The sequence below is a fragment of the Molossus molossus genome, unplaced genomic scaffold (assembly GCF_014108415.1).
Source record: "Molossus molossus isolate mMolMol1 unplaced genomic scaffold, mMolMol1.p scaffold_m16_p_10, whole genome shotgun sequence".
NCBI classification, from domain to species: domain Eukaryota; kingdom Metazoa; phylum Chordata; class Mammalia; order Chiroptera; family Molossidae; genus Molossus; species Molossus molossus.
Window position 1 is genome coordinate 40,479,448 of NW_023425345.1, and position 25,623 is coordinate 40,505,070.

The 25,623-nt window shown below is 39.1% G+C and overlaps 1 protein-coding gene and 3 pseudogenes across 3 annotated transcripts in view; 3 read left to right on the forward strand and 1 right to left on the reverse strand.

The window, feature by feature from the left end:
* The first annotated feature begins 2,736 nt into the window (after positions 1-2,736).
* LOC118623690 lies at positions 2,737-7,972 on the forward strand (annotated as a pseudogene).
* A 2,829-nt stretch (positions 7,973-10,801) lies between these two features.
* LOC118624466 lies at positions 10,802-11,442 on the forward strand (annotated as a pseudogene).
* A 989-nt stretch (positions 11,443-12,431) lies between these two features.
* Positions 12,432-25,623, forward strand: part of FGD4 (FYVE, RhoGEF and PH domain containing 4) — a 136,378-nt gene continuing 123,186 nt past the window's right edge. For all 3 annotated transcript variants that reach the window (XR_004958364.1, XM_036252770.1, XM_036252773.1), the window contains exon 1: positions 12,432-12,622. Coding sequence is in view for 2 of the 3 variants with exons in the window: in XM_036252770.1 (XP_036108663.1) it covers positions 12,613-12,622 (10 nt within the window). In the remaining variant the exon portion in view is untranslated. The remainder of the gene's footprint in view (positions 12,623-25,623) is intronic.
* LOC118623215 lies at positions 14,786-20,605 on the reverse strand (annotated as a pseudogene).

Consider the following 25,623-nt stretch of genomic DNA (forward strand, 5'->3'; position numbering starts at 1 on the left):
TGCTTGTATGTACTTGTGAATATATTAAAAATCTTTGAATTGCCTAGAACACCAACTTACACCATACACGAGAATAAATTCAAAATGGATAAAAGACTTAAATGTAACTCGTGAATCCATAAAAGTTCTAGAAGAAAATGTAGGCAACAAAATTTCAGACATCATACACAATAGAATTTTCACTGATACAACACCTAAGGCAAGAGAAACAAAGGAAAAGATGAACACATGGGACCACATCAAACTAAAAAGCTTCTGCACAGCAAAAGAAACAACCATCAAAATGGAAAGGGATCCCACTATATGGGAGACCATAATTGCCAATGAGGCATCAGATAAGGAGTTAATTTCCAAAATATATAGAGTGCTCATACAACTCAACAAAAGGAAGACAAAGAACCCAATTAAAAAATGGGCAGATGAACAAAATAGACACATCTCCAGAAAGGACATACAAATGGCCAAGAGACATATGAAGAAATGCTCAACATCACTAATCATCAGAGAGATGCAAATTAAAACTATGAGGTATCACCTCACACCAGTCAGAATGGCTGCCATCAACAAATCATCAAACAACAAGTGTTGGCGAGGGTGTGGAGAAAAGGGGACTCTAGTACACTGCTGGTGGGAATGCAGACTGGTGCAGCCACTGTGGAAAACACTATAGTGTTACCTCAAAAAGTTAAAAATTGAACTGCCATTTGACCCAGTGATCCCACTCCTAGGAATATACCCCAAGAAACCTGAAACACCAATCAGAAAGAATATATGTATCCCTATGTTCATAGCAGCACTATTTACAATAGCTAAGATCTGAAAACAGCCCAAGTGTCCATCAGTAGATAAGTGGATTAAAAAGCTGTGGTACATGTATACAATGGAATACTATGCAACTGTAAGAAAGAAAGATCTCTTATCCTTTGAGGTGGCATGGAGGGACCTGGAGAGTATTATGCTCAGCGAAACAAGCCAAGCAGAGAGAGACAAATAATCACATTTGTGGAATATAATGAACTAAACAAACTGCTGAACAAAATTAACCCAGAGACATAGAGGTGGGGTACAGACTGACAAACCTCAGAGGAGGGGGGGGGGTAATGGGGGGAAGAGATAAACCACATAACTTACATGCATGTTTGCATGACCAATGAACAGACGACAGCTAGGGATGGGGCAGAGAGGAAGAGGAAGAGGGTGTCAATGGGGGAAAATGAGAAACATCTATAACAAAAACAAATTAGTAAATAAAAATTTTTTAACAAAATCTTTGAATTGCTAACTTGGGGTGAATTGTATGGTATGTGAATATTTAAAAAGGGCAGAAGGGGGGACATGGGATGCACATAGCAGTCCCTGATCCACAGCAGGTCTGAAATCCAGCTAAGTATATGTCAGTGGTTCCTTGTTTAGGGGCCGGTTTATAACTTGGGTGGTTCTGCATGGCTCTTGTCTCCGCCCTCTAGGCCCCAGGCTGTGTTTTTTGAATCTTCTCACTTTTCCACAAGAAGTGGTTCATGTTTGCAGCCTCTTTCCGAATGAATAAGGCACTGATGTGTTTTATTTTGAACTGTTTCTCTCTTTTCAGTCCAGGCTGATAATGCTTCCACTGATACATTTCTTAGTGTCTTTTTGGGTTCTCCCATATATCTTTTCGGGGTTCATAGCATTAGATAAAAAACATTTCCACAAATCTCTTTTGAGGCAGGGCTCACTCTGCCTTGGACTGTGTTAAAATCAGAATGTTGTGTGAAAATACCTTTAAGATTCTTAGAAGCTCTGGTCTCTGGTAGAGGTGACCCTTAAGATGCACCCACCTTTTGGGTTATCTCTGTGATTCGCAAAGTGTGGTGTCTCTACCCCCAGCATTCACATCACTTGGGAATTGACTACAGAGGTCAGACTTCATTTTAGGTCCGCTGAATCAAACTGGAAGCAATCGGGGGTTCAGCAAATCCCCTAGGTGCGTCTGCACACACACTCTTTCTAAATGGAAAGAGTCGGAGGAACCACCTAAAGTCTTTATGAAGCTCAACAAAGCATGTACAACCACACCCTTGGGGCCACAGGATTTGATCTTTGCCTTGAGCTCTCCTACTTGGTGCACCTCTTGCTAAGATGCTGAAATGAGGAATAGTTTTATTTTCGAACCCATCAAGTCCGACTCCCTTATATTTATTTCCTCTAAATTCTGCTTGGAAAGGAACAAAACAGTTTCTTTTTTAGTTTGTCTCACTATTCCTGTATTTTATTGTAGGCAGCTAAAAAAGGCCATTTGGTACTTTCAGCATTCTTCCTGGAATTCTCCTTAGATCTGTGAGTTCTTCCACATTGCTGCCTGCAGTGGGTGTACTAATTATTCTGCCTGTATGTAACATAGGTTCCCTCTCTTCAGCCACCACTAACATTTCTTCACTTTTTCAAATCTTTATTAACAGCCTCCTCCAGACTTCCTCCATCATCTGCCTGACACCTGGATCCAAAGCCAATACATATTTCAGGTTTTTGTGACAGTGGACCCCCAATTCTGATACAAAGTTTGTTTCAGTTATCTATTGCTGCATAACAAATCACCCCCAAATTTATTGGCTTAAGAAAACATTTATCTTCTTGCTCAAAATTTTGGACTTTGGCCATGGTTTGATATGGATGGCTTATCTCTGGTCCACGTGTTTTCAGCTGGGACAGCTGAATGAGGGCTGGCTGTAAGATTTATTTCCAAGATCGTTCACTTAGATGGCTGGCACGTTGGTGCTGTCAGCTGGGATTTTAACTGAAGTCATTAGCTGGAGCCTTGATTCTCCTTCATGTAGGCCTTTCTCATGCATGTGGCTGTTTGAACCTTCTCACAGTATAGCACCTGGATTCCAAAGTGGAGGAAGCAGAAGTTGCCAGGCCCCTTCAAGATTTAGTCCAGAACTGGTACCACATCACTTCTGCCCTTTGCTGTTAGACAAACAGTCGGAGGCCCGGCCCAGATTCAAGGAGGTGGAGAAATAGACTCCACCCCTTCAGAGTACTGACAGAACTTGTGGCTATTGTTAACCCTCTCCAATCTACTAAGGGTTGTGTTTTGTTTTGTTTTTAGTACTGAAAAGCCACTCTTGGCCAAAGTTATGAGTTGGTGAAGAGTAGTTTGTTCATCAATTGAAGAAAGGTTCAACTTCTGGAAGGAGGTTTAAAAGAAATCATTTACCTAGACAGAGCCTCTCAGTATCTGCAGAAATTTTATTTTATTTTTTTTGTTTTTAATCCTCACCCGAGGACATTTTTCCATTTTTTGTTCAGATAGAGTGGGAGGGAGAGATAGGACGAGAGAGAGAGAAACATTGATGTGAAAGGGACACATCGAGTGGCTGCCACCCACACGACCAACCAGGGCCGGGGACAAACTGCAACCGAGGTACATGCCCTTAGCGGGAACCGAACCCGGGTCTCTCAGGACCGCAGGCCGATCTGCGGAAATTTTAAATGTCACATTTCACTGGGGAACAGAAGTCATTTTCTTCTTTTGGTAGAATTAAGATGTAAAAATCCTCATCAACAGAATTATACTCTTCCACACCTTTGTTTGTGTCAAGGTTTGTATGTGATGGGGTCGTCTGAATACATTTCTGTATCTTATTTGCTCTTAACACTGAACTGTTTATTTTTAGTAAAGGTTGCTTTATACCATATATTACCAAATGCAGAGAAATAGTCCCTTCCACAGACTCCCACAGGCAAAGTAATATGGACCTTATGCTGTTTAAGAGTTGTGAACAATGAAAGGCAGAGTCCGGATGCATTGTAGAGACGATTGTGGTAAAGGCAGAGGGCCATAATGGGATGAAAGAATCCCAAAGTTTTCTGTCATGTGGCGCTTTTGGGTGCAGCTGTTCTGCATTGGCAGGAGAGGACCAAACAGGCGGCAGCCGGAGTTGCTTCTACTTTTGCTCATTCATGTGAATCGTCTATTAGGTTAGCTCACAGAGGCTAGTAAATGGCTTCTTGAATTTGGTAAGCACTTATAGTAGTACATTTTCCCCTACCCAATTTGATGCTCTATTTAAAAAACCAAGTTAATGCTGTATTACAGAAGTGATTCAATGGAGTTAGTTCCTGTTTTTAGCTTTGGTTTAATGCTTTTGGGTTTGGTTATACATTATCATTGGTTATCAATGTGGCACTGATAGGTTGCTCGATATTGAGGCAATTTGAATATTTTGAAGGCAACACTAGCTTTTTTTTTTATCTTCACACAAGGATATTTTTCCATTTATCTTCAGATGGAGTGGGAGGGAGGAAGAGAGAGGGAGAGAGAGAGAAACATTGAAGTGAGAGAGACACATCAATTGGTTGCTTCCTGCATGACCCCGACCAGGGCTGGGGATGAACTGCAGCCAAGGTACATGCCCTTGACCGAAACTGAACCCATGACTCTTTGGTCCACGGGCCAATGCTCTAACCACTGAGCCAAACCAGCCAGGGCAGCACTAGTTTTTCCTGCTTGCTTTTATTTAGTTTTACTCTCACATCTGAGTAGTTTTCAAATGTGACTAATACTGACTTCTTCCTTTTCACTCTCTCTCCTTGCTTCTTCTTTATTCTGCTCATACCCTACTGAGTCTGGTGGTAAGACATTTAGCAGTGAAATTACGGGTAGTGTGGATGTGATGATTATGATTCATGTGTTTGATTTTGTATGAGCAATATTTTTAGCTTCTTGATTCTCTCTATCCACTGTCAAATGTCCCTGGCATGATATAATTGCCAATAGTTTAGAAAATGATGTCCACACTTTTGGTTTTCAGAAATTATTTTCTTTTGTTGCTTTACAAATTATAATTCCATTTGTTTTGGGATATCCTAGGGACGTGCTCATCAATCCATCAGGCAATTGCCGTGTGTGAACCAAAAAAGCATTCTGGGAGACACAAAGGTAGACAGAAAATGGTCACTGTTATTTGCTCCTTAGTCTCCAGTCTTCATATTCTTCTCGGTCAGATTAGAAGCTGGGCATGGTTTTCTGAATGCTTGGCTTATACACTTGAAGAATGGTGGGGGGATCTGTGAGTTACTTTGATCCTCTCAGGCCTTCACAACTGTACTCCACTCATTAATAGGACCTTCTTTATTTCAGGGTTTGTACAACCTATTGTATTATCACTATTTTGAGCTCCAATTGTTATGAATGTATTTTTGGATATTTTTACATTGTACTTTATTTCCCTTGGGTAGGTACATAACCTCCTAATTATCTTCCAGGCATTCTTGCAGAATCCTTATTTCTGGGCTAAATAGTTTTAATCCCTTTGATTTTTATCATGTTCCACTTTCCCCCATAGCTTTAGTTAATTGTCCAAATAGTTAATAATACATTTACTATTCAACAGAATTATTTTTCCACTTGACCTTCCTCTTCTTTTTTAGAAATCTAAGCAGCAAAATTCATAAAGCATTATTTTCTACAACTTATTCTTTAAAAATGTAACTTATAAAATAATATAATGTAGGACTTGAAATGGACCTTTGAAATTAAACAATCTAGAGCCCTCATCTTGCACTACTATTGCACATGTAATGAACATATTTAATACATAGAATAAATATAATAATCTAAAAAAGGGAGGAAAACAGTTTGCATATAATTGGAAGATATTTATTCTGTCTTCCTTTATCCTTCCAATCTGCTCTGTTTTCTGTTTTAATTGTAAAATTCCCTGTGGTGTCCTTTCATTTTTTTGCAAATAATGTAAAGTCTGTATTTCAGAAAAAATGTGCTTATTTGCCCCAAACGAACATATTTGGGTTTGTGTTATTCTTAATGTCTAACTTTAGTTAATTAAGATAATTTTGACTTTCAAGACTTGTTTTGGTAACATTTATGAGCTATTCTTAGTTTATTATTTGTATTGCTTTTTAAAGATATACTTAGGAAAAATACAAAGTACTGATGAAAATAATCAAATATCTAAATAAATGGAGAGATATACTGTGTACATAGGTTAGAAGACTCTCATAATAAAAATGTCAGTTCTCCCAAATTGATATATAGGTTTAACACAGTTCCTATCAAAACTCTAGCAAGAGATTTGTAGGTATAGATAAGATTATTCTAAAATTTAAGTGAACAGGCAAAGTAACTAGAATAGCTAAAGCAGTTTTGAGAAAGAAGAATAATGTGGGAGAAACATGCTACCCAAGTTTAAGATATTATGTAGCTACAGTAACCAAGACTATGGTATTGACAAGGGATATACAAATCGATAAATGCAACAGAATAGATAACCCACAAATAGCTCCACACAAGTACAGCCAACTGGATTTTGACAAAGGTGCAAAATTAATATGGTTTGTCTTTTCAACAAATGGGCTAGAGAAGTTGAATATCTATAGACATAAATTGAACCTCAACCTAAACCTTGGACTATATATAAAGACTAACTCAAGATAGGTCATCAATTTAAATGTAAAATATAAAACTGTAAAACTTTCCAAAGAAAACAGGAGAAAATCTTGAGGACCTAGGGCTTGGCAAAAAGTTCTTAGCCATGACACCAAAAACATGAACCATAAAAGAAAAAAATTAAATTTCATCAAAATTTAATTTGCTTTGTGAGTGTTAAAAAGGTGAAAAGATAAGCTATAAATTGGAACAGATATTTGGAAACCTTATATTTGACAAAGTGCTCTACCTAGAATGTATGAATAACTCACAAAACTCAGTAGTTAAAACCTCAAATCACTTGCCTGGCTGGTGTGGCTCAGTGGATTGAGCATCATCCCATGGACTGAGAGGTTCTGGTTTGATTCCCAGTCAGAGCACATGCCCAGTTTTTGGGCTCAGTCCCCAGTAGGGGGCGTGCAGGAGGCAGACAATTGATGTGTCTATCTCTCCCTTCCTCTCTCTCTAAAAAATCAATATATAATGAACATAACCGACTGAGGAATAGGGTAGACCCAGAGACGTGGAAGTAGGGTACCTACATACTGAAAATGCTCAGAAGAGGGGGTGCTGAGGGGGAGGGAAGAGATAAACCACAGAACTTATATGCATGTATGCATAACCGGTGGACACACAACAGAGCTGGGTACAGGGTGGGGGGATGGGGAGGAGGGTGTCAGTGGGGAAAAAAAGGAGAAATATCTGTAACAAAAATAATTAATAAAATAAAAAATAAAAATCCATAAAAACTTATTTTAAAAAAAAGGAAAGGCAAAAACTTCAAAACTCACGCAAGATCTGAAATCACTTTTGTGACAAAGAGGCAGAGCAGATTAAAATGATAGAAGTGAAAAAACTTTGTGATAACTTTGAACTAGCAAGTTTGCAGTGTGTGATGGAAACACGTCATAGGACAGGCTGTTCTGAATAAACAAGAAAGAAATGAGCAAATTAGAAAAGAGAAAGAGGAAGCTGAGGCTCGTATGAGACATGCATCTAAGAAATCAACTGGTAGAGGTGGAAATGGCAATAAGAATTGGTCAGAATATGATCTCCAGTTATTGATTAAAGCTGTGAGCCTCCTCCCTGCTGCAACAAATTCAAGATGGGAAGTTATCGCTCATCACATGAATGTACATTCTTCTTTTGGAGTTAGTGGAACTGCCAAAGATGTTATCAGCAAAGCAAAGTGTCATCAAACACTTGACTTCACTAGAAAATGACATAAACAAAAAGGCTTTTGATAAAATTTTAGGAGAACAAGAAGTGATGTCTCAAGCAGATGAGGCAACACCTTCAGAACGATTTGAAGGTCGTGCACGAGTTTCATCCCTGGGACAACAGGAAAAGGGAGGCTTTTGGAACAAGCTTTGAAAACATACCAGTGAGCACATCTGAAAGATGAGGGGAGGTGGGATCGTAGAAGTGCCCTCCACCGCAGGATAAAGAAGGCCTGCATGGAACCATCTGGAACTTGTCGAGATGGGAAGAGTAAAGAAAGCTGCTCAAGAGCAAGTACTGAATGCAGGTAGAGCCAAGAAGTGACTTACGGCAATCTTTGCTGCATGTGCATATTTGTAATAAAACTGAACATTTTATTTTTAAAATGTTGGTTGTCCTGTTTTAGACAAACCACTCTACAATGCCACATGCCGCATGTGCAGGTTCCTACACATTTCTTAGAAAACTGCCTTAAATTTAAAAATCAAAAGATAATAGTTTGTACCAATAAAACTGAAAAAGAAGAGCCCTGGCCAGGTGGATGGCTCAGTTGATTGGAGCCTTGTCCTGTACACCGAAAGGTGTGGGTTTGATTCCCGGTCAGGGCACACACTTAGATTGCAGATTCCATCTCTGGTTGGGGCGTGTGCAGGAGGCAACCAATGGATGTTTCCCTTCCTCACTCTGTGGGAATCAATAAAAAAATTTGATAGAAGAAATGAATTGCTTTAACAAGACAATTTTTAAAAGGATCTTAATTTTAAAATATTTTTAAATTTTTTTTTCTTTTGCCCTAGCCAGTTTGACTCAGCGGTTAGAGTGTTGGCCTGAGGTCTGGAGAGACCCGGGTTTGGTTCCTGCTAAGGGCATGTACCTCGGTTGCAGTTTGTCCCTGGCCCTGGTTGGGTCATGCGGATGGCAGCCACTCGACGTGTTATTTTCACATCGATGTTTCTCTCTCTCTCTTCCTCTCTCCCCCTCCCATCTATCTGAACAAAAAGTGGAAAAATGTCCTCAGGTAAGGATTAAAAAAAAAGGAAAAACATTTTTTTTTCTTTTTATTGATTTTAGAAAGACAGGAAGGGAGTGGGAGAAAGAGAGAGAACATCAATGAGAGAGAACATCGACTGACCTCCTCCTGCATGCCCCCTACTGGAGATTGGGCCCACAACCTGGGCATGTTCCCTGACCAGGAATCGAACTGTCAACCTCTTGGTGCATGGGTCAACGCTCAACCACTAAGTCACTAAGCCACATCGGCCAGGCAAGGATCTTAATTTTTGAGGCTATATTTCGCATTTGAATCAGAAAAGAAAAATGAAGCATTTGTTTTATGTTTGAAATAGAAATAAAGTTTGTTTTTCCTTATCTGCCAAGACCATTGCAGTTTCTTCCTATAACTGCAATATAAAACATACAGTACAGGAAATGGGCAAGAGAGAGGGGATGGACAAGTATGGGAAAGAGAGAGCAGTTGGAACAGTATTTTAAATATCTCGTCATTTTTCTTTTTGTTTTCTGTTTCTTAGTGACCAGCTTACCAGTGCAGAGGAAGCATGGTTTAGAAACCAGACCTTACCCCAGAATTCTATTTCTGGCTCAAAATGACCCTGAGGAAGTGACAAGTTTACTCTTCTCATTCTCATAACCAGTAAATTAAGATAAAACCAACTATTGGTCTGGAGAATTCTAAGTTATTCTAAAACGACTATACTGTTTAGGTTATATGTAAAACTATTTGCTTATAAGTAGATTTAATACAACGTTTTGAGGAATTTAGTTATGAAAAGAGTCATATTTAGAAAGAGGAAGTTTACCAGTTTTAGGTTGTGCATTTGGGGATTAAAAACAAGAAAACTCAGATATAGGGTAAATGTTTTACTTATTGCATCCCAGGTTAATATTTTTGAGAAAACTTTGGAAGAATAAGCAGACATTTTCCATTTTAAAGAATTGGTTTTGAAGTTAAACAGTCTGGGTTTTGAATTGCAACTCTGCTTTTTACTTTCTGGGAAAGTTACTTAACTTTAGTGTTCAGTTTCACCATCTTTTTAAATGGAGCTTATAACACCATTTTGTTGGGGTTGTTATGAGAAGGGCACTTAGTTAAGTATACATCTGTAATTACAGATAATATTAATTTTACTGAAATATGGAATAAAATGATGGTGTTAGGAGCAGAGAGCTTTGTTTTCTCTCTCTTGATGAAGATTTATATTTAGCCACATAATTTTTTGGAGGGGTTACTAATTTTAGCTTTATAACACATTGGTTGATATCATGGTTCCTAAAGCCATTCTCAAATTTAACTAAACACGCATGTGTGACTAAATTGATCAAAATCACTTGATTTAAAGCCAAGAGGAAGAAATCTGTTTTTATAAAACCTAGCAAGCCAAAATATAAGCAGCAAACAACAAAAAAGTACACATTTGTGATAATTTTTCTTTTAGTGTGATCCCTGTAGCATGTTTCTACAGCTATATTCACATAATATCCAAATGATCTGTGAAAAGGTTTATTACTTATAAAGATATCTAAAAATCTATAACGTACAGTGTCAAATTATCAGAAACTATTCCATATGCATTTTCTTTTTCTTTGCCCACTAAACTGCTAAAACACTGAAAAAAGAGGTCAAGAACCACAGCCAACATGCTCACTTGGATGCTGCCGGCCCTGGTACACTGGCTGTTTTGGTTTCAGCCAGTAGTGCACTGGCATGTGGTCAGTTTGCATTTCCTGCTATACCCTCTGAGCTAGAGACAGGGAACCAAAAGTGCTGACATCCTCCTTTGACTTGATCATTCACGCCTGAGCAAACACACCAACACTTCCTGTACGAGGCCTGCTCTGACTCTGCAGAGGACACCCCCAGCCCTCAGCTGACCTGGCTGGGGATGATGGCATGGATTAATGGAGTTTGGAAAGCATTAACCCTCATTTGGATACCACCATATTATAGGAACATGCCATGTTTCCTTACCATACCTTTCACTTCATAGAGATCGGCTTTTAAAGCTTGTAACAGTAACATTTATGGACAGTAAGTGTTATAGGCGGGTTACTCAACTGTCGAAATCACCACCCCATGAAAGTATGCTGGATGACATTATATTTAAGAAAGAGCTAATTTGGAAATATAATGCCCTTTCTTTCCATCTTGGGCCAGGCATTATGGCTCCGACAAAGGAGGGTGGCAAGAAGAAGGGCTTTTCTGCCATCAACTAGGTAGTGACCAGAGCATACATCGTCAACATTCACAAGTGTATCCATGGAGTGGGTTTCAAGAAGCATGCCGCTTGGGCACTCAAAGAGAGCTGGAAATTTGCCCTAAAGAAGATGGAACTCCAGACATAGGCATTGACACCAGGCTCAACAAAACTGTCTGGGCCACAGGAATAGGGAATGCCCCATACCATATCTGGTTGTCCAGAACACATAATGAGGATGAAGATTCACTAAACAGTTTGGCTCAGCGGTTAGAGCGTTGGCCTGCGGTCTGGAGAGACCTGGGTTCGGTTCCCACTAAGGGCACGTACTTCTGTTGCAGTTTGTCCCCGGCCCTGGTTGGTCGTGCGGGTGGCAGCCACTCGATGTGTCCCTTCACGTCGATGTTTCTCTCTCTCCTTCCTCTCTCTCCCTCCCACTCTATCTGTACAAAAAATGGAAAAATATCCTCGGGTGAGGATTAAAAAAAAAAAGATTCACTAAACAAGCTCTATATGTTGGTCACCTACCTACCTGTCACCACTTTCAAAAACCTACAGACAGTTAATGTGGATAAGAACTAACTGCTGATTGTCAAATAAAGTTATAAAACTGCAAAAAAAGGAAAAGAAATACAATGTCATGAAAATTGCACTAAAAAATCTATCAGAAGATCTTAAATGTCTGTAGCTTGTCTCATTAATATCAATGTACCTTTATGTATCTTTCCTTAACATTCTTGGCCTCAGTTTCCTTACCCATACAATGGGAGGATTTCTAAATTTCAAAGACTTTGTGATTTTAGTGTGTTTCCCCAAGTAGTTTCTTCCATGCTTCTACTTTTTGGTTTAATTTACTCATCAAAATTTCCTCAAGTATTTTAATGTAGTTCTACTATTTTCAGTTTGTTTCTTTCAGAAACTTGGTAATTGAAAGAAGTGATATTGCTAAGTTGAACTGAGTCCAGGTTTTATAGTTTGATTTTGACTACAACATCTATATGTCACATAAAAGGGAAATTAGAATTTGAACTGTTATGTACACATTCAGTCCACATGATGATAAACCATTAGGGGTTTTGAGAAGTCTATATTATATGATATATTAACTAAAACACTGACATTAACAAGTAATTTTCTCTTATAAACATTGCAAGGGTGAGAAATTTGCTTAGTGGTGCCTTTCCTTCTTTAAAATCCTTATATGTTTTAATGAAAAAGTTTTTGGGGGACAGCTAGGTGACCTGGGAAGGAACTGGAAGCTTGTTTGCTTTGGGGGAGATAGTGAGCTTAAACATGGTGTTATTATTTAGTATTTCTTATGACTAATCACCATGAAAAAAAAAATCTCAAGATCCTTTAACACCTGATTTTGAAGGCTAGTTTGTTATTCATCTGAAGGCTGTAACTACCATAAAGTCATCTAAATGTGGCCCCATTCTTCCCATTCCACCTTAGTATTCCAGCGCGTTCTCACTACGTTTTGAAATATCTACACAGGATTTTGAAATGCATTGCTTGCGTAGTTCTTTGAGGCTTCAACACCGCTAGAAATAAAGTTATGAAACCTAGCTGCGTACTTCCCATTAGTTAGTTCTTTACATGTCTAACAGAAGTTGTGTGCGTGTCTGATGCAGGATGCCCAGAGATTTTACTCAAAAATCTTATATCCAGATAATTCCTCCGCAAGCAGGAGATAATGATTAATCAGAAGAGTAAAAGGCACGGCTGCAGGTTGTTTGAACGGGATCCTTTATGGGGGGCTGTGAGTATTGTTATTTTTGTAATTTTCATTTCTGAAATCTCTCAGGTTACCATTTGAAACTTCTGAGTATCAAAGTATGTGATGAGTAGATGAAGTAACTGGTATCTGCCGTTTTGTTTACTACTAAATAAGTAATTTGTGTCATTATTGAAAAATTATTATGGTTCTTGTTTAAAATGGTTTTATGTTGTGATTTTAGCACAAAGCTGTCATTGTTCTCAGTTTCATGGTTCACGTATGATCTTTTGAGGTGATGGTATTTCTCCCTGTGGATTTATTGCACAGCATTGTTCCCTGACAATAAAGTGAGCTACGCTTTCAGTGCAATCACTGTTGACCTTTCTTATGTGAAACTTTCTATTACAACCTCTCTTCTATTTCTAATTTCTATTTCTCTTTCTTTTTTTCTGTTCTAATACATAAGAGCTATACTTCAGCCAGTTCTGTGGAACTGATTTGTGTACTTAATATTCTCTTGATCACCAGTTATTTGGGAATAAAATTCCCTCTACTTCTAAAACATGAGCAAGGTACATTGGTAATGCACAAATCAGGATTTTTTGAAATTGGAATATGAAGTTTGGGCCTGGTCAGTGTGGCTCAGTAGATTGAGGGTCAAGGTCATCCCATGGACTGAGAGGTCCTGGTTCGATTCCCTGTGGGCTTGATCCCCAGTAAGGGGAATGCAGGAGGCAGCTGATTGATATATCTCTCTCCCATCAATGTTTCTCTCTCTCTCTCCCCCTTCCTCTTTCTCTAAAAAATAATAAATAAATAAAAAAAACTCCACCAAAATTATTAGAATATGAAGTTTGGTTGACTTTACTAGCTCCTATTATTATTGTGCCTTTAATGTTCTTCTGATCTTTTATATTTAACTGAAAATACATTTCAGGTGATTGTCTTGGTTCAGAAAAACATCTTTAAACAAATTTTTTTTTTTTTTTCTATCCTCACCCGAGGACATTTTTCCATTTTTTGTTCAGATAGAGCGGGAGGGAGAGAGAGGAAGAGAGAGAGAGAGAAACATTGATGTGAAGGGACACATTGAGTGGCTGCCACCCGCACGACCAACCAGGGTCGGGGACAAACTGCAACCGAGGTACGTGCCCTTAGCGGGAACCGAACCCGGGTCTCTCTGTACCACAGGCCGACGCTCCAACCGCTGAGCCAAACCGGCCAGGGCTTAAACAAATTTTTTTAAATCTTCACCCAAAGATACTTTTCCATTGATTTTTTTTTTTTTTTTTTCGTTTTTAAGGGAGGGAGGGTGGGCGGGAGAGACAGAGACATTAATGTGAGAGCGACATCAATTAGCTGCCACTTGCATGACCCTGCCCAGGGCCGGGGATCGAACCTGCAATCGAGGTGCACGCCTTTGAACCGAACTCAAACCCTTGACTCCTTGGACCATGGGCCGATGCTTTAACTGCTGAGCCAAACTGGCCAGAGCTAAACAACTTTTTGTTGGGTACCAAGGAGAAAGCTGAACATCCAGGTATGATGACAGGCAACGTTTTGACATATTTTTTATCTTCGTATCTGTTGTTTTGAAAATTGTGGTTATATTGTACATGGATTTCTTTTTAATCATGCTTTCCTTCTTCCACATAACATTAAATTATTTCATGTTACTAAAAATTTAATAGATGTATGATATTCAAAGTAGTACTTTATTTTAGTTAACATGTCTCTATTGTTAGATAGTTAACATTTTTCAAGATTTTGGATTATAAGTAACTGAGAACACCCATTTTATTTCATATTATTTATTTATTTATTTTTCAGATAGAGTGGGTGGGGGGGAGAAACATCGACATGAAAGGGACACATTGAGTGGCTGTCACCCACACGACCCAACCAGGGCCGGGGACAAACTGCATCCGAGGTACATGCCCTTAGCGGGAACTGAACCCGGGTCTTTCTGGACCGCAGGCCGACGCTCTAACCGCTGAGCCAAACCGGCCAGGGCTGTTATTTATTTTTTTAATGGATTGTTATACAAAGTTTAATACATTCATATCTTTTACACCTTTGACAAAAGTAACAAGTTCTAATTTATGAAATAAATTTAATAGGCAATAAAATATTAATCTCTGTGACTGTAATGTCTGAAAATTGTTTTAGAGCTTGGTTTTCAAAGTTGTTACTCTCCTGGTCTTTTTAAGGCCATTGGAGACTTCTGTGCGCTATATACGTCCCTCCACCACAATGACTCACATCTGTATTGTCTGGCTTTAGACAGGCCACCTGAATAAAGTCTGAACAAGCCACACAAGTAGCCTCATCACATTTGTTTCCCCAAATATAGGTATTAGAGAGTGTGGGATTTGTTTTCATTGATTGTGAGAGTGCAGCAAATCCTTCTCCCTCTAGGTTGCTGCTGTCTACTGACAACAGTTTAAGACTCCTGTTGTGTGAAGCAAGAATTTCACCGAGATTCTTTGCTCCTGCATTTCCTATTCTGTTAAAAAAAAGATCTTTTGCTTTCAGGGTAATATTGCTTTTCAGTGCATGAGCCCAAAACACCATTTCATCAAGAGTTATTTGATTGCAGCTGACATCAAGGTAGTGCAGGCTTTTGTTCAGCTACAGTGCATCACATAACTGTTTTGTTGTTGTTGTTGTTTTTTCATTTATTTTGTAACAGATGTTTCTCTTTTTTCTCCCATTGACACCCTCCTCCTGATCCTTCTCCCCCGCCCCCCCCCCCTCGCCCCAGCATTGCTGTCTCTGTCCATTGGTTATATGCATAAGTGCTTTGGTTTATCGCTTTCCTCCCTCCCGCCCCCTCCTCTGAAGTTTGTCAGTTTGAACTCTACTTTTATGTCTCTGGGTCTATTTTGTTCATCACTTTATTTTGCTCAGTATATTCCACAAATAAGTGAGATCATGTGATACTTGTCTTTCTCTGACTGGCTCTTTTCACTTAGCATAATAATCTCTAGATCCCTCCATGTAATCTCAAAGAATAAAAGATCTTTCTTTTTTACAGCTGCATAGTATTTCACTGTGTATATATACCACAGCTTCTTTATCCACTCATCTATTTTTTTTTTTCATCCTCACCCGAGGACATTTTTTCATTTTTTGTTCAGACAGAGTGGGAGGGAGAGAGAAGAAGAGAGAGAGAGAAACATTGACGAGAAAGGGACACATCGAGTGGCTGCCACCCACACGACCAACCAGGGCCGGGGACAAACTGCAACCGAGGTATGTGCCCTTAGCGGGAACCAAACCCGGGTCTCTCTGGACCACAGGCCGAGGCTCTAACCGCTGGGCCAAACTGGCCAGGGCTCCACTCATCTATTGATGGACACTTGGGTTGTTTCCAAATCTTAGCAATTGTAAATAGTGCTGCTATGAATATAGGGGTACATATATTCTTTTTGATTGGTGTTTCAGGCTTCTTAGGATATATTCCTAGAAGTAGATCCCTGGATCAAATGGCAATTCAATTTTTAATTTTTTGAGGAAACACCATATTATTTTCCACAGTGGCTGCACCAGTCTGCATTGCCACCAGCAGTGACTAGAGTCCCCTTTTCTCCACGTGCTCGCCAGCACTTATTCTTTGATGATTTGTTGATGGTGGCCATTCTGGCAGGTGTGAGGTGATACCTCATAGTTATTTTGATTTGCATCTCTGATGATTACTGATGTTGAATATTTTTTCATATGTCTCTTGGCCATTTGTATGTCCTTTTTGGAGAAGTGTCTATTTAGGTCCTCTGCCCATTTTTTAATTGGGTTCTTTGTTTTCCTTTTGTTGAGTTGTGCGAGTACTCTATATATTTTGGAAATTAACCCCATCTGATGTATCATTGACATTTATGCTCTCCCATATGTTTTTTTGCTGTGCAGAAGCTTTTTAGTTTGATATAGTCCCATGTATTAGTTTTTTCCTTTGTTTCTCTTGCCTTAGGCATTATATCAGTGAAAATTCTGTTGTGTGTGATGTCTGAAATTTTGTTATGGTATAAGTTGGTGGTCTAGTTTCATTTTTCTGCATGTCCAATTTTTCTGCTGTCCAATTTTCCAAACGCCATTTATTAAAGAGGCTGTCTTTACTCCATTGTATGCTGTTGTCACCTTTGTCAATGTTAATTGAGCATAATGTCTTGGGTTGATTTCTGGGTTCTCTATTCTGTTCCATTGATCTATATCCTGTTCTTGTGCCAGTACCAGGCTGTTTCGATTACCATGGCTTTGTAGTATAACGTGATACCCAGTTGAAACTATAGATTGCTTTGGGTAGTATGGACATTTTAATGATGTTAATTCTTCCAATCCATGAACAAGATATATGCTTTCACTTTTTCATATCTTCCTCTATTTCTTTTTTCAATGTCCTGTAGTTTTCTGCAAACATGTCCTTTACTTCTTTGGTTAAGTTTATTCCTAGGTATCTTCAATTTTTTTTTTTGCAATGGTAAATGGGATTGTTTTTTTAGTTTCTCTTTCTGTGTGTTCATTATTGGTGTATAAAAATGCCAATGATTTCTGGATGTTGATTTTGTGTCCTGCTACTTTGCCAAATTTACTTATTAAATCTAGTAGTTTTTTGATGGAGTCTTCAGGGTTTTCTATGTACAATATCATGTCATCTGCGAATAATGACAATTTCACTTCTTTCCAATTTGGATGCCTTTTAATTTTTCTTCTTGTCTGATTGCTGTGGCTAAGACTTCTAGTACTATGTTAAATAAGATCAGGTTGCTGCTGTGGGGGATGGTGCTTGGCTGCTACTATGCTCTGGTCCATGGTGACACAATGAGATCCACTGGTCCGACGGTGCAAGGCACACAGGTGGACTCAGGTCGTTGGGCCCTAGCTGCTCTCTGCTGCCTCCTCCCAGATAAGGCCAGGGATCTTCCAAAATGGCAGGGCCTTCTGGCCACCCAGGGAGAAGCGCCCTTACAAGTTGCTTACCAGGGTAGCCAGCTGCTCCCTGTCCACAGCACAGAACCATCTGCCCTAAGTTTCTGCACTGCTCGAGGTTGCTCGTCCACACTCATGTCCACTCACACTCACTCACACTCTCACACACTCACCCTTGCTCCGGTCTTACCTGCCGCCATCTTTCTGTGTTTCTACATAACTGTTTTCAACCACTATTTCTTATACCATGCATGCTCATGCAGTTCCACAAGGCAGTGATTTTCTTTTAACATGTCACTGAGGTGAACTGTGGACTCTTCCTGTTCACCACACAGTATAGGTCGGGTTGTGTTTATTCCTGTGATTGATTGGTTTTGAGTTAGGACTGTAACAAATGCTATCACACTTTGCATTCCCAGATCACTGTCATCCAGATCTAACTTCTTTAAGGATGAATCAACTTACAGCATTGCAGCAAAAAATTTTCCACTTTTATTTTCAATCTTTTTTCAATTCATTCTTAGGCATTTCAGAGTTGTATTCTTATGTAGTGTTTTAGCAATCAGCTCTCTACCTTTGGGCCCAATATCATTAAACATAAGGCTTAAGTAAATAGATTGTATTGTTTCTGGAGCAGTTTTGCAGCAAAGTATGCACCGACGTTACTTGTGAGGTGACATCTAACATCCAAACCATTAATATATGGATTCTTCTCTAAAATTCTGGAGTCTAAAAATTTTCACCTGTTACTCTTTCCACTGGCATTGAGTGATTGTTACCAGCAATGTGATTTCTTCCAATCACTTTTCAATGTCTTCATCCACTCCTTGGAGTATATGCAATATAAAAGGATTAATTTCTGGGACTTTTCCATACTAGATTATTACAGTATTCCTGGAGATTGCCAATAGGTTCTGGAGCTTCCCTGTGGATGGCCTAGGCCCAGGCCAGAGTAGGAGTAGAGCTTGGAGTCAGTGCCAAAGTGGGGGATGGGGACCTGGCTCCCAAGGCCCCCTCCAGACTGCACCACATGCTCCTCTGACCCTTCGGGCTGTAGTGACGCACCATCGCATCATTGCACCACCGTTTTCTTAAAACCTATCTTGCAAGGTGCCTTGGGGAAAAAATTCCAGTTGTACTTTCTTTTTTATTTAAGAGATTAATAACCTGACCTTAGAATATTAAGGACAAACATTGAAGTAGGATTTTAAACAAATCTGTTGAGCACCATGTTTATTTAAACATAATGACTCTTGCTTTCAAAAAAACCTTTTACTTCTATGTGGCAGATACCCATGAACTAGCTTTTAAAATGTAAATTACATTGCTTTCTTCATAGAGACCAACTGGAGTGGGATCTATAGAACTTTTGTAAATAGAGAGATCATTGAGGAAAATTGCAGGAGGACTTCTCTAAGCAGGTTCTTCTATGCCCAAAGCCTCATGTGAATGGAAAACTAGATTTAAGCATACAAGGTAAATCCAGAATGGGCTATGGAAATACTGGTACCTGAAAAAAAATTCACAAGGTTTTGGCCAAAGATTTTCTTGGTTTCACTAGGTTAGAAATGGCCTGAGATTGTCCCAGTAATTCAGTCACAGAGGAAAGAAAAAGCTTGTTGTTCCTTGTTCCCATTGAGTAGAGCACCTGTGTTACAGAATGGCACCAACACGGAGCACTGACCTTTCCTGTGGAATGAATGGAACTGAATTTAGAGCTCTTTGAGTTACAGCTTCTATTTAAAGGCGTGAAGATCAATTTTAATAGGGGAGAAATAGCTACGATAATCAAAACACGGAAATTTGGAGCCTTATTCTTCAGTGATTATTTTGAGTCATAAAATTTGATTTCAAGATGTCAGGAGATTTATTTTTGCTTTGCCCTGCCTCCCCTTACTAGTTTAGATGGCAATATAAATATCCTGACTTTTCTTTGTAAATGATTAAAATTTTACTGAAAATATACTTAGAAATACTCATTCCTTTAAATTTTTACTTTAACTTTAAAATTTAGGATCTGGCTGCTACTAAACATATTACATTACTATTTACATTAAAAAGAAGTCGAGCCTGGCTGGTGTGGCTCAGTGGTTGAGCATCGACCCATACACCAAAAGGTCATCCAGTTCGATTCCTGGTCAGGGCACATGCCTGGGTTGCAAACTTGATCCCCAGGTACAGGACAGCCAGCCGATGTTTCTCTCTCATCAATGTTTCTCTCTCTCTCTCCTTCTCCCTTCCTCTCTATCTAAAAATCAATAAAAACTTTTTTAAAAAATAAATAAATAAAAAGAAGTCGAAGTGGAGTTTATTACAGGACCTCTATGTTTTATTTTCTAATGACAAGTATGAGTAGATTTATGTACAGGAATCAAGGAGATGCAGAATTAGGCTGAAAACTGCGGCAGTACCGGGGTTTTTTGCCCCCATATCCTTTCTGTTGTATTCCAGCCATCCCACGCTGCATATGCTGCTCTTCAGAGTGTGTATACAGCGTACATAGTGTTCTGGGGATTGACTTGTAACTGAACCAATTGGACTCCCGTCCAGCAGTTACACACATTTTGGCATTTCTCCTGCTCATGTGTTTAATCTTCCCAGTTCATTTGATCTTCTGGCATGAGAGCTGACAGCTGCAATTGCATATGGGGTTCATAAAGTAGCTGAAGAAGAAAAGGCCACGACCCAGTTCTTGTGTAGTTTCTCCGATGACTGAGTTGGCAACTCAGACCTACTACAGCTTTACTTGGCAGGTCAGGTGGAACACTATCTTTGTTTTACAAGAGGAGAGCTCATGTATAAAAGGGATTGATAATTGATCCCGAGTGATGGAAGTTATATTTCCTAAATCCCAGTCTTACTGTTGATTGAGTGCCTATTAGTCACAGTGCTTTGGGTTATATGGACATTATATCGAATCCTTATAACATTGTAAAAGAGGTGAAATGACACTATTTTTGAAATGGAGAAAGCAGACTAATGAAGTTGAATACTCGTATCTACATGTTTAGTATTGCATGGTAAATAGTAGAGCTGAAATTCAAGTCCAGGATCGTCTGTTCTCAGAGCTGTGGATCGTCCATTGCACACTGTAGCAGTCATGTGACCATACCACCCTGAACCTGCCAATCTCATCATTAATGTTTTTTGTGTGTGTGAATAGTATTTTATTTCCATTTTACTGTTGTTAGACATTGACCATGATGAAAGGTGCTACAAACATTATTGTGTATGCCTCGTGATTTTAATTTGCACATCTCTGATGATTAATGAGTTTTATATGCTTATCAGAGATGTTCTTTTGGTGAGTGCCCAATCAATACTTTTGCCTATTATTAAAAAAAAAAAAAAAAAAAAATTGGATTGTCTTTTTGTGTGAATTTTTTATATATTCCAGGAACTAGTCCTTTGTCCAAATTTTGAGTCATAGCTATTTTTTTCTCCTGTAAGTCTTCCTTTTTGTACTTAGGAATGTCCTTTGAATACTGATGTCTAATTTCAGATGTTTTTTCTTTAGAGTTAGGTTTCTGTGTGTTTTTTTGTTTGCTTGTTTGTTTTATAAACTCTTCCCTATCTGAAGGTAATAAAGATGCTTTCCTGTAGTATTTCTGGAAGCTTTATTATTTCACCTTTCACATTTAGGTCTATGATCCATCTGAAATTGGTTTTCATGCAAGATGTAAAGTAGGGGTCAAGATTCATGTTCTGTCTCATGTGGGTATCAAGTTGATTAAGCACCATTTATTGAGAAGACAAGGACTGTGTTTCTTGTTTTATCTCATCTCACCTACATTGTAGGAGGAAATAGAGGATTTACCAGTCATGGAAAGGTTTTTAGAATGGGAAGGCAGCAGTTTGGGTGTCCACCCACAGGGGAAGGGAGAGGAAATGATGGATGAGAGCAGTTTGTGTGTTGTTTGGAGGTTTTCCTAGCTTCACTTTTCCTATAAATGTTTTCCACTGAAAATTATGGAGGTTTGGATTGTAGTCCCTCTCACTGGGTTGAAAGCCAGAGAAATTATCCACTCAAAACAGCGTTCTTTAGCCACACTCTGTGCTATGTTCTTATGTTCTCAATAAACCCACATGAAGTTTACCACAATGGGGACCTTTGTTCCCTTCATTTGTTTTGTTTCATTGGTTCTTCTCAATAACCCATTTGATTTTTAAGTAAGCTCTAAGAAAGGGTTCCATGAAAGACTTTTGGTTCTGCCATAAGGGAATAATGCATACTGGAATACCCTCCTGCCATGAAAAATAACCCCAAACTGTGAAATAGGAAAAATATAAACAGCACCTGTCTGCAGGCATCTCAATCTTGTATGCTTGAAAGACAAACTGAATAAAACAAAAGGCCCTGAAGAAAGAGAAATTCGAATAGCTAAAAACATTGAATTTGCAATTTAAAATCTTCTAACAAAGAAGGCCAAGATGCTGCTGGCCCGGGAGTCACACTGAGGCCCCTGAGCGCAAGGAATAACTTCTGCGGCTCTTTCTATGATCTGCATGTGGCATAACATTCCTGGTAAATGTTAAATAGAATTACATTGATTGAATGACATGGAACTATGTAGACAGTTTCCTTTCCCTTGAGAAATGGAATAACTTTTTTTACCTTCTGTGGTAAGGTAACTTTGATCTCTCTGATTCATTTCAGAAAACGTATGGACCCTATTGAAATGAGAATGCTTTGATTTGTTGTGTATGTGAACTGATATACAGTTAGTATACCTCCTGGTGACCATCTAAGTCATGTTTGGTATGAGTGCGGGCTGTATTGCTCCCAGGCATGCTGCTTTAACATCATAAATGCTAGTGTCTTACATGAGTTAACCAAAAATGACATCAATCCTCTTTCTTGCAATGGCATTTTGATTTTTGGAGGGGAGGGCAATGTCTGTGTTTCCTGGCATTACAGTTCTGTCGAACACTGTGTTGTCCATTTTAAAAGAACCAAATTAGAGCATCCCAACTATTTCTTAGAATTCATGAGTTTGTCAACATAAGAAACATTCAAACCTGTGAAGAACTTTTGTGAGTTTATTTGAGCCAAAACTGTCACCAGTTTCCAGGAAACAAAACCTCAAAGGATTGAGATAATGCTCCAGAGAATGGTAGTTTTGCACCTTATTGTAAACATTAGAATCAAAAGAGAAGACGTAAGTGTGTTAGGTGAATCCATTGGTGATTGATTAGGGAGGTGGGAGAAATTAAAGCAGGGAAACCTCTGTTATTGGATAAAAAGTAAAATGATAGACACATGCTTTTTTTACTTAAGTGGGTAGAGGATAGTTAACAGCAATGAACTCAATTAATAGTGAGGGGATTAGTGGTCTCCACGGAGTGGTGCCTGTGCTTTGAGAGGTCTGAAACAAGGAAAAGTACTTTGATATTCCAAAGATATGTTATCATAGATACAAAAGGACAATAGACAGGCTCAGTTAAGTGTAAAGATTGACCTTTGTCAGGGAAGATGCGCCTAGGACACGACTACTTGCCATAATGGCTTTTAGTTAAAAAGTTTTTATTTCAGACCATCCTTTGTGGTTACTTTAGGTCTTTGAGTTTGCAAGGCCACCACACAGGCCTCCCCTGAGCTTGTCAGGTGAGCATGTGGCCCCTTTTCATCCACAGGATTCATCCTGCATTCAGCTGACAGTTGAACTAAAGTGAATTGCATTCAGGAGGCTATTTTGAAAGAAGCCTTATTAGAAATTGACTCTGAACAATGAATAGGTCAACATGCAGGAGAAAACTATACGTTAGTTGAAAATACAGAAGTCTCCTCTGAATCAAATGGCAAGTTGTAGGGCACAGAGTTTTGTTTATTTAAAGAAACTTGAGCCCTGGCCAGTTTGGCTCAGCGGTTAGAGCGTCGGCCTGCGGTCCGGAGAGACCCGGGTTCGGTTCCCGCTAAGGGCACGTACTTCGGTTGCAGTTTGTCCCCGGCCCTGGTTGGTCGTGCGGGTGGCAGCCACTCGATGTGTCCCTTCACATCGATGTTTCTCTCTCTCTCTTCCTTCCTCTCTCTCCCTCCCACTCTATCTGTACAAAAAAATGGAAAAATACCCTCAGGTGAGGATTAAAAAAAAAAAAAAAAAAAAAAAAGAAACTTGAAATAAATATACTGATATTTATTAGGCCATTACAGAAATTGTGTTGCTGATCAGTGCCAACCCTTACAAAATAAGTTAAGTAGTTTAATTATATATTAAAGTTTTCTTTTAAACCTCAAATACCCTGACATGATTGAGAAAAAAATTAAGCACACTCTGCTTTAGAAAAGATTTCATAAAATTTCTTAAACAGCCCATTGTTGCAACAGTCTAAATTCTGATATGTATTACGCAAAAGTATCAAAATGCTGATCACTTTTACATGGCGGTTTTATAGGTGATTTAAATTTTCCTTTATTTCTGTAATTTATAAATTTGTAAAGTTGTTACTTTTTTAGTCATTTAGTTTTTTTGTGTTTTTTTTTGTTTGTTTAATGGAAATATTTGGAAGAGTTAACTAGAATAAAGTAGAGATTTTCTTGGAGTAAACACAGCAACTAAAATTAGTTGCATATCATATTTTAAATATACTTACACATGTTCAACAGAATATACACCTGAAATTGCTGTAGTTTTTACTTAAAAAGATAAAGCAGGATGCTTTTGTAAAAATAAAATGTTTCTGATATATTCATGTTTATAGGCTATGACTGTGCACAGACGCATCTGGAACAAGCACCCCAAGGTGTCAATAGGGGTTATGTTAGGTGATGGGAATATGCTGAATTCTTTTTGCTTATTCTCTTAAAATAAATTTTTGGTAGTAAACATGCATTACTAGTTTATAAAGTTGTTTTTTTTTTTTGAGCAAGCATGGGGTCAGCATTTCTTCCAGCTTTAGCAGGGGTGAAAAGTCGGTGCCGCCCCAGGCGCAGGCTGCCCTGCTCTGCAGGGACAGACAGTGCCGTGGAGAAACATGAAGAGAATGTATCAGATGCTTGTGGACTGACCAGCCAGAGTAGATTCCCAGGTCTGCTGATTCCCTTTCTTTGTTCAAGAGGAAAACTCCATGTGAGCTCATTGGAATAGTGTTGGGATTTAGACGATTGTTAGGTTTAGGTCATGAGAGTCAAGTCTGAGTCATAGAAGGCAAACAGGAGACCTAGTGTCAGTGTGGCCAGGCCATCATTGTCCAGCCGTCCAGGAGAGCAAGGAAATAGAGACGTGCAAAGAGAAGGTAAAAATGGTTTTTCACTTATGTTATAGTCTTGCTAAGCAGTACTTCTCTTCTTCAGTCCCCCCCTCCCCCAGAAAGCATCTAGAATGTCATGACCTCTGCAGGGTGCCTCATTATCTCCGGGGCCACCAAGCATCTTCCCTTTGAGCTCCATTCTTTGTCCTAGAGAAAGTGGTATCATGATAAGTAAAGTTCATTAGTTCTGCCCTGGCTGGCTTGGCTCAGCATTTAGAGCATCGGCCTGCATACTGAAGGGTCACGGGTTCAATTCCCTGTCAAGGGCATGGACCTTGGTTGCAGTTTCAATCCCCGACCTCCGGGGTTGGGGTTGTGTGGGAAGCAACCTATCCATTTGTCTTTCACATCTATGTCTCTCTCTCCCACCCCCGACCTTCCCTTCCTCCCTTCCATTTTATCTAGAAAATCAATGAAAAAATATCCTTGGATGAGTATTAACAAAAATAAATAAAAAATAAATAAATAATAAGTTCATTAGTCCTGGGATATAGCTTCCTGCCTGTGGGTTCCTCAAGACCAGAGAGCAGATTTGCTGTTTGACTTATTTCAGACCTTGTCACCCACTCCCACTCGCTCCCATGTGTCCCTGACCTGGCTCCATGGTCTGGTCACTGCCTTGGTACTCAGCCTTGTCTGCCTTTATTCCTTGCCACTTTTTTATTATTTTCATTTGTTCTTTCAACAAGATGTAATGGGCACCTACCCTGTGCCAGACACTAGGGATTCCTTGGTAAACAAAACAAAGCCCCTGTCCTCATGGAATGTACCTTCTACAGCCAGAAAATAAAATGAGTGAAAAAGATACATTTAATGTAACATTGAGCGGTGATAAACGCTATTAAATAACAATAAACAGATCAATGCATTTT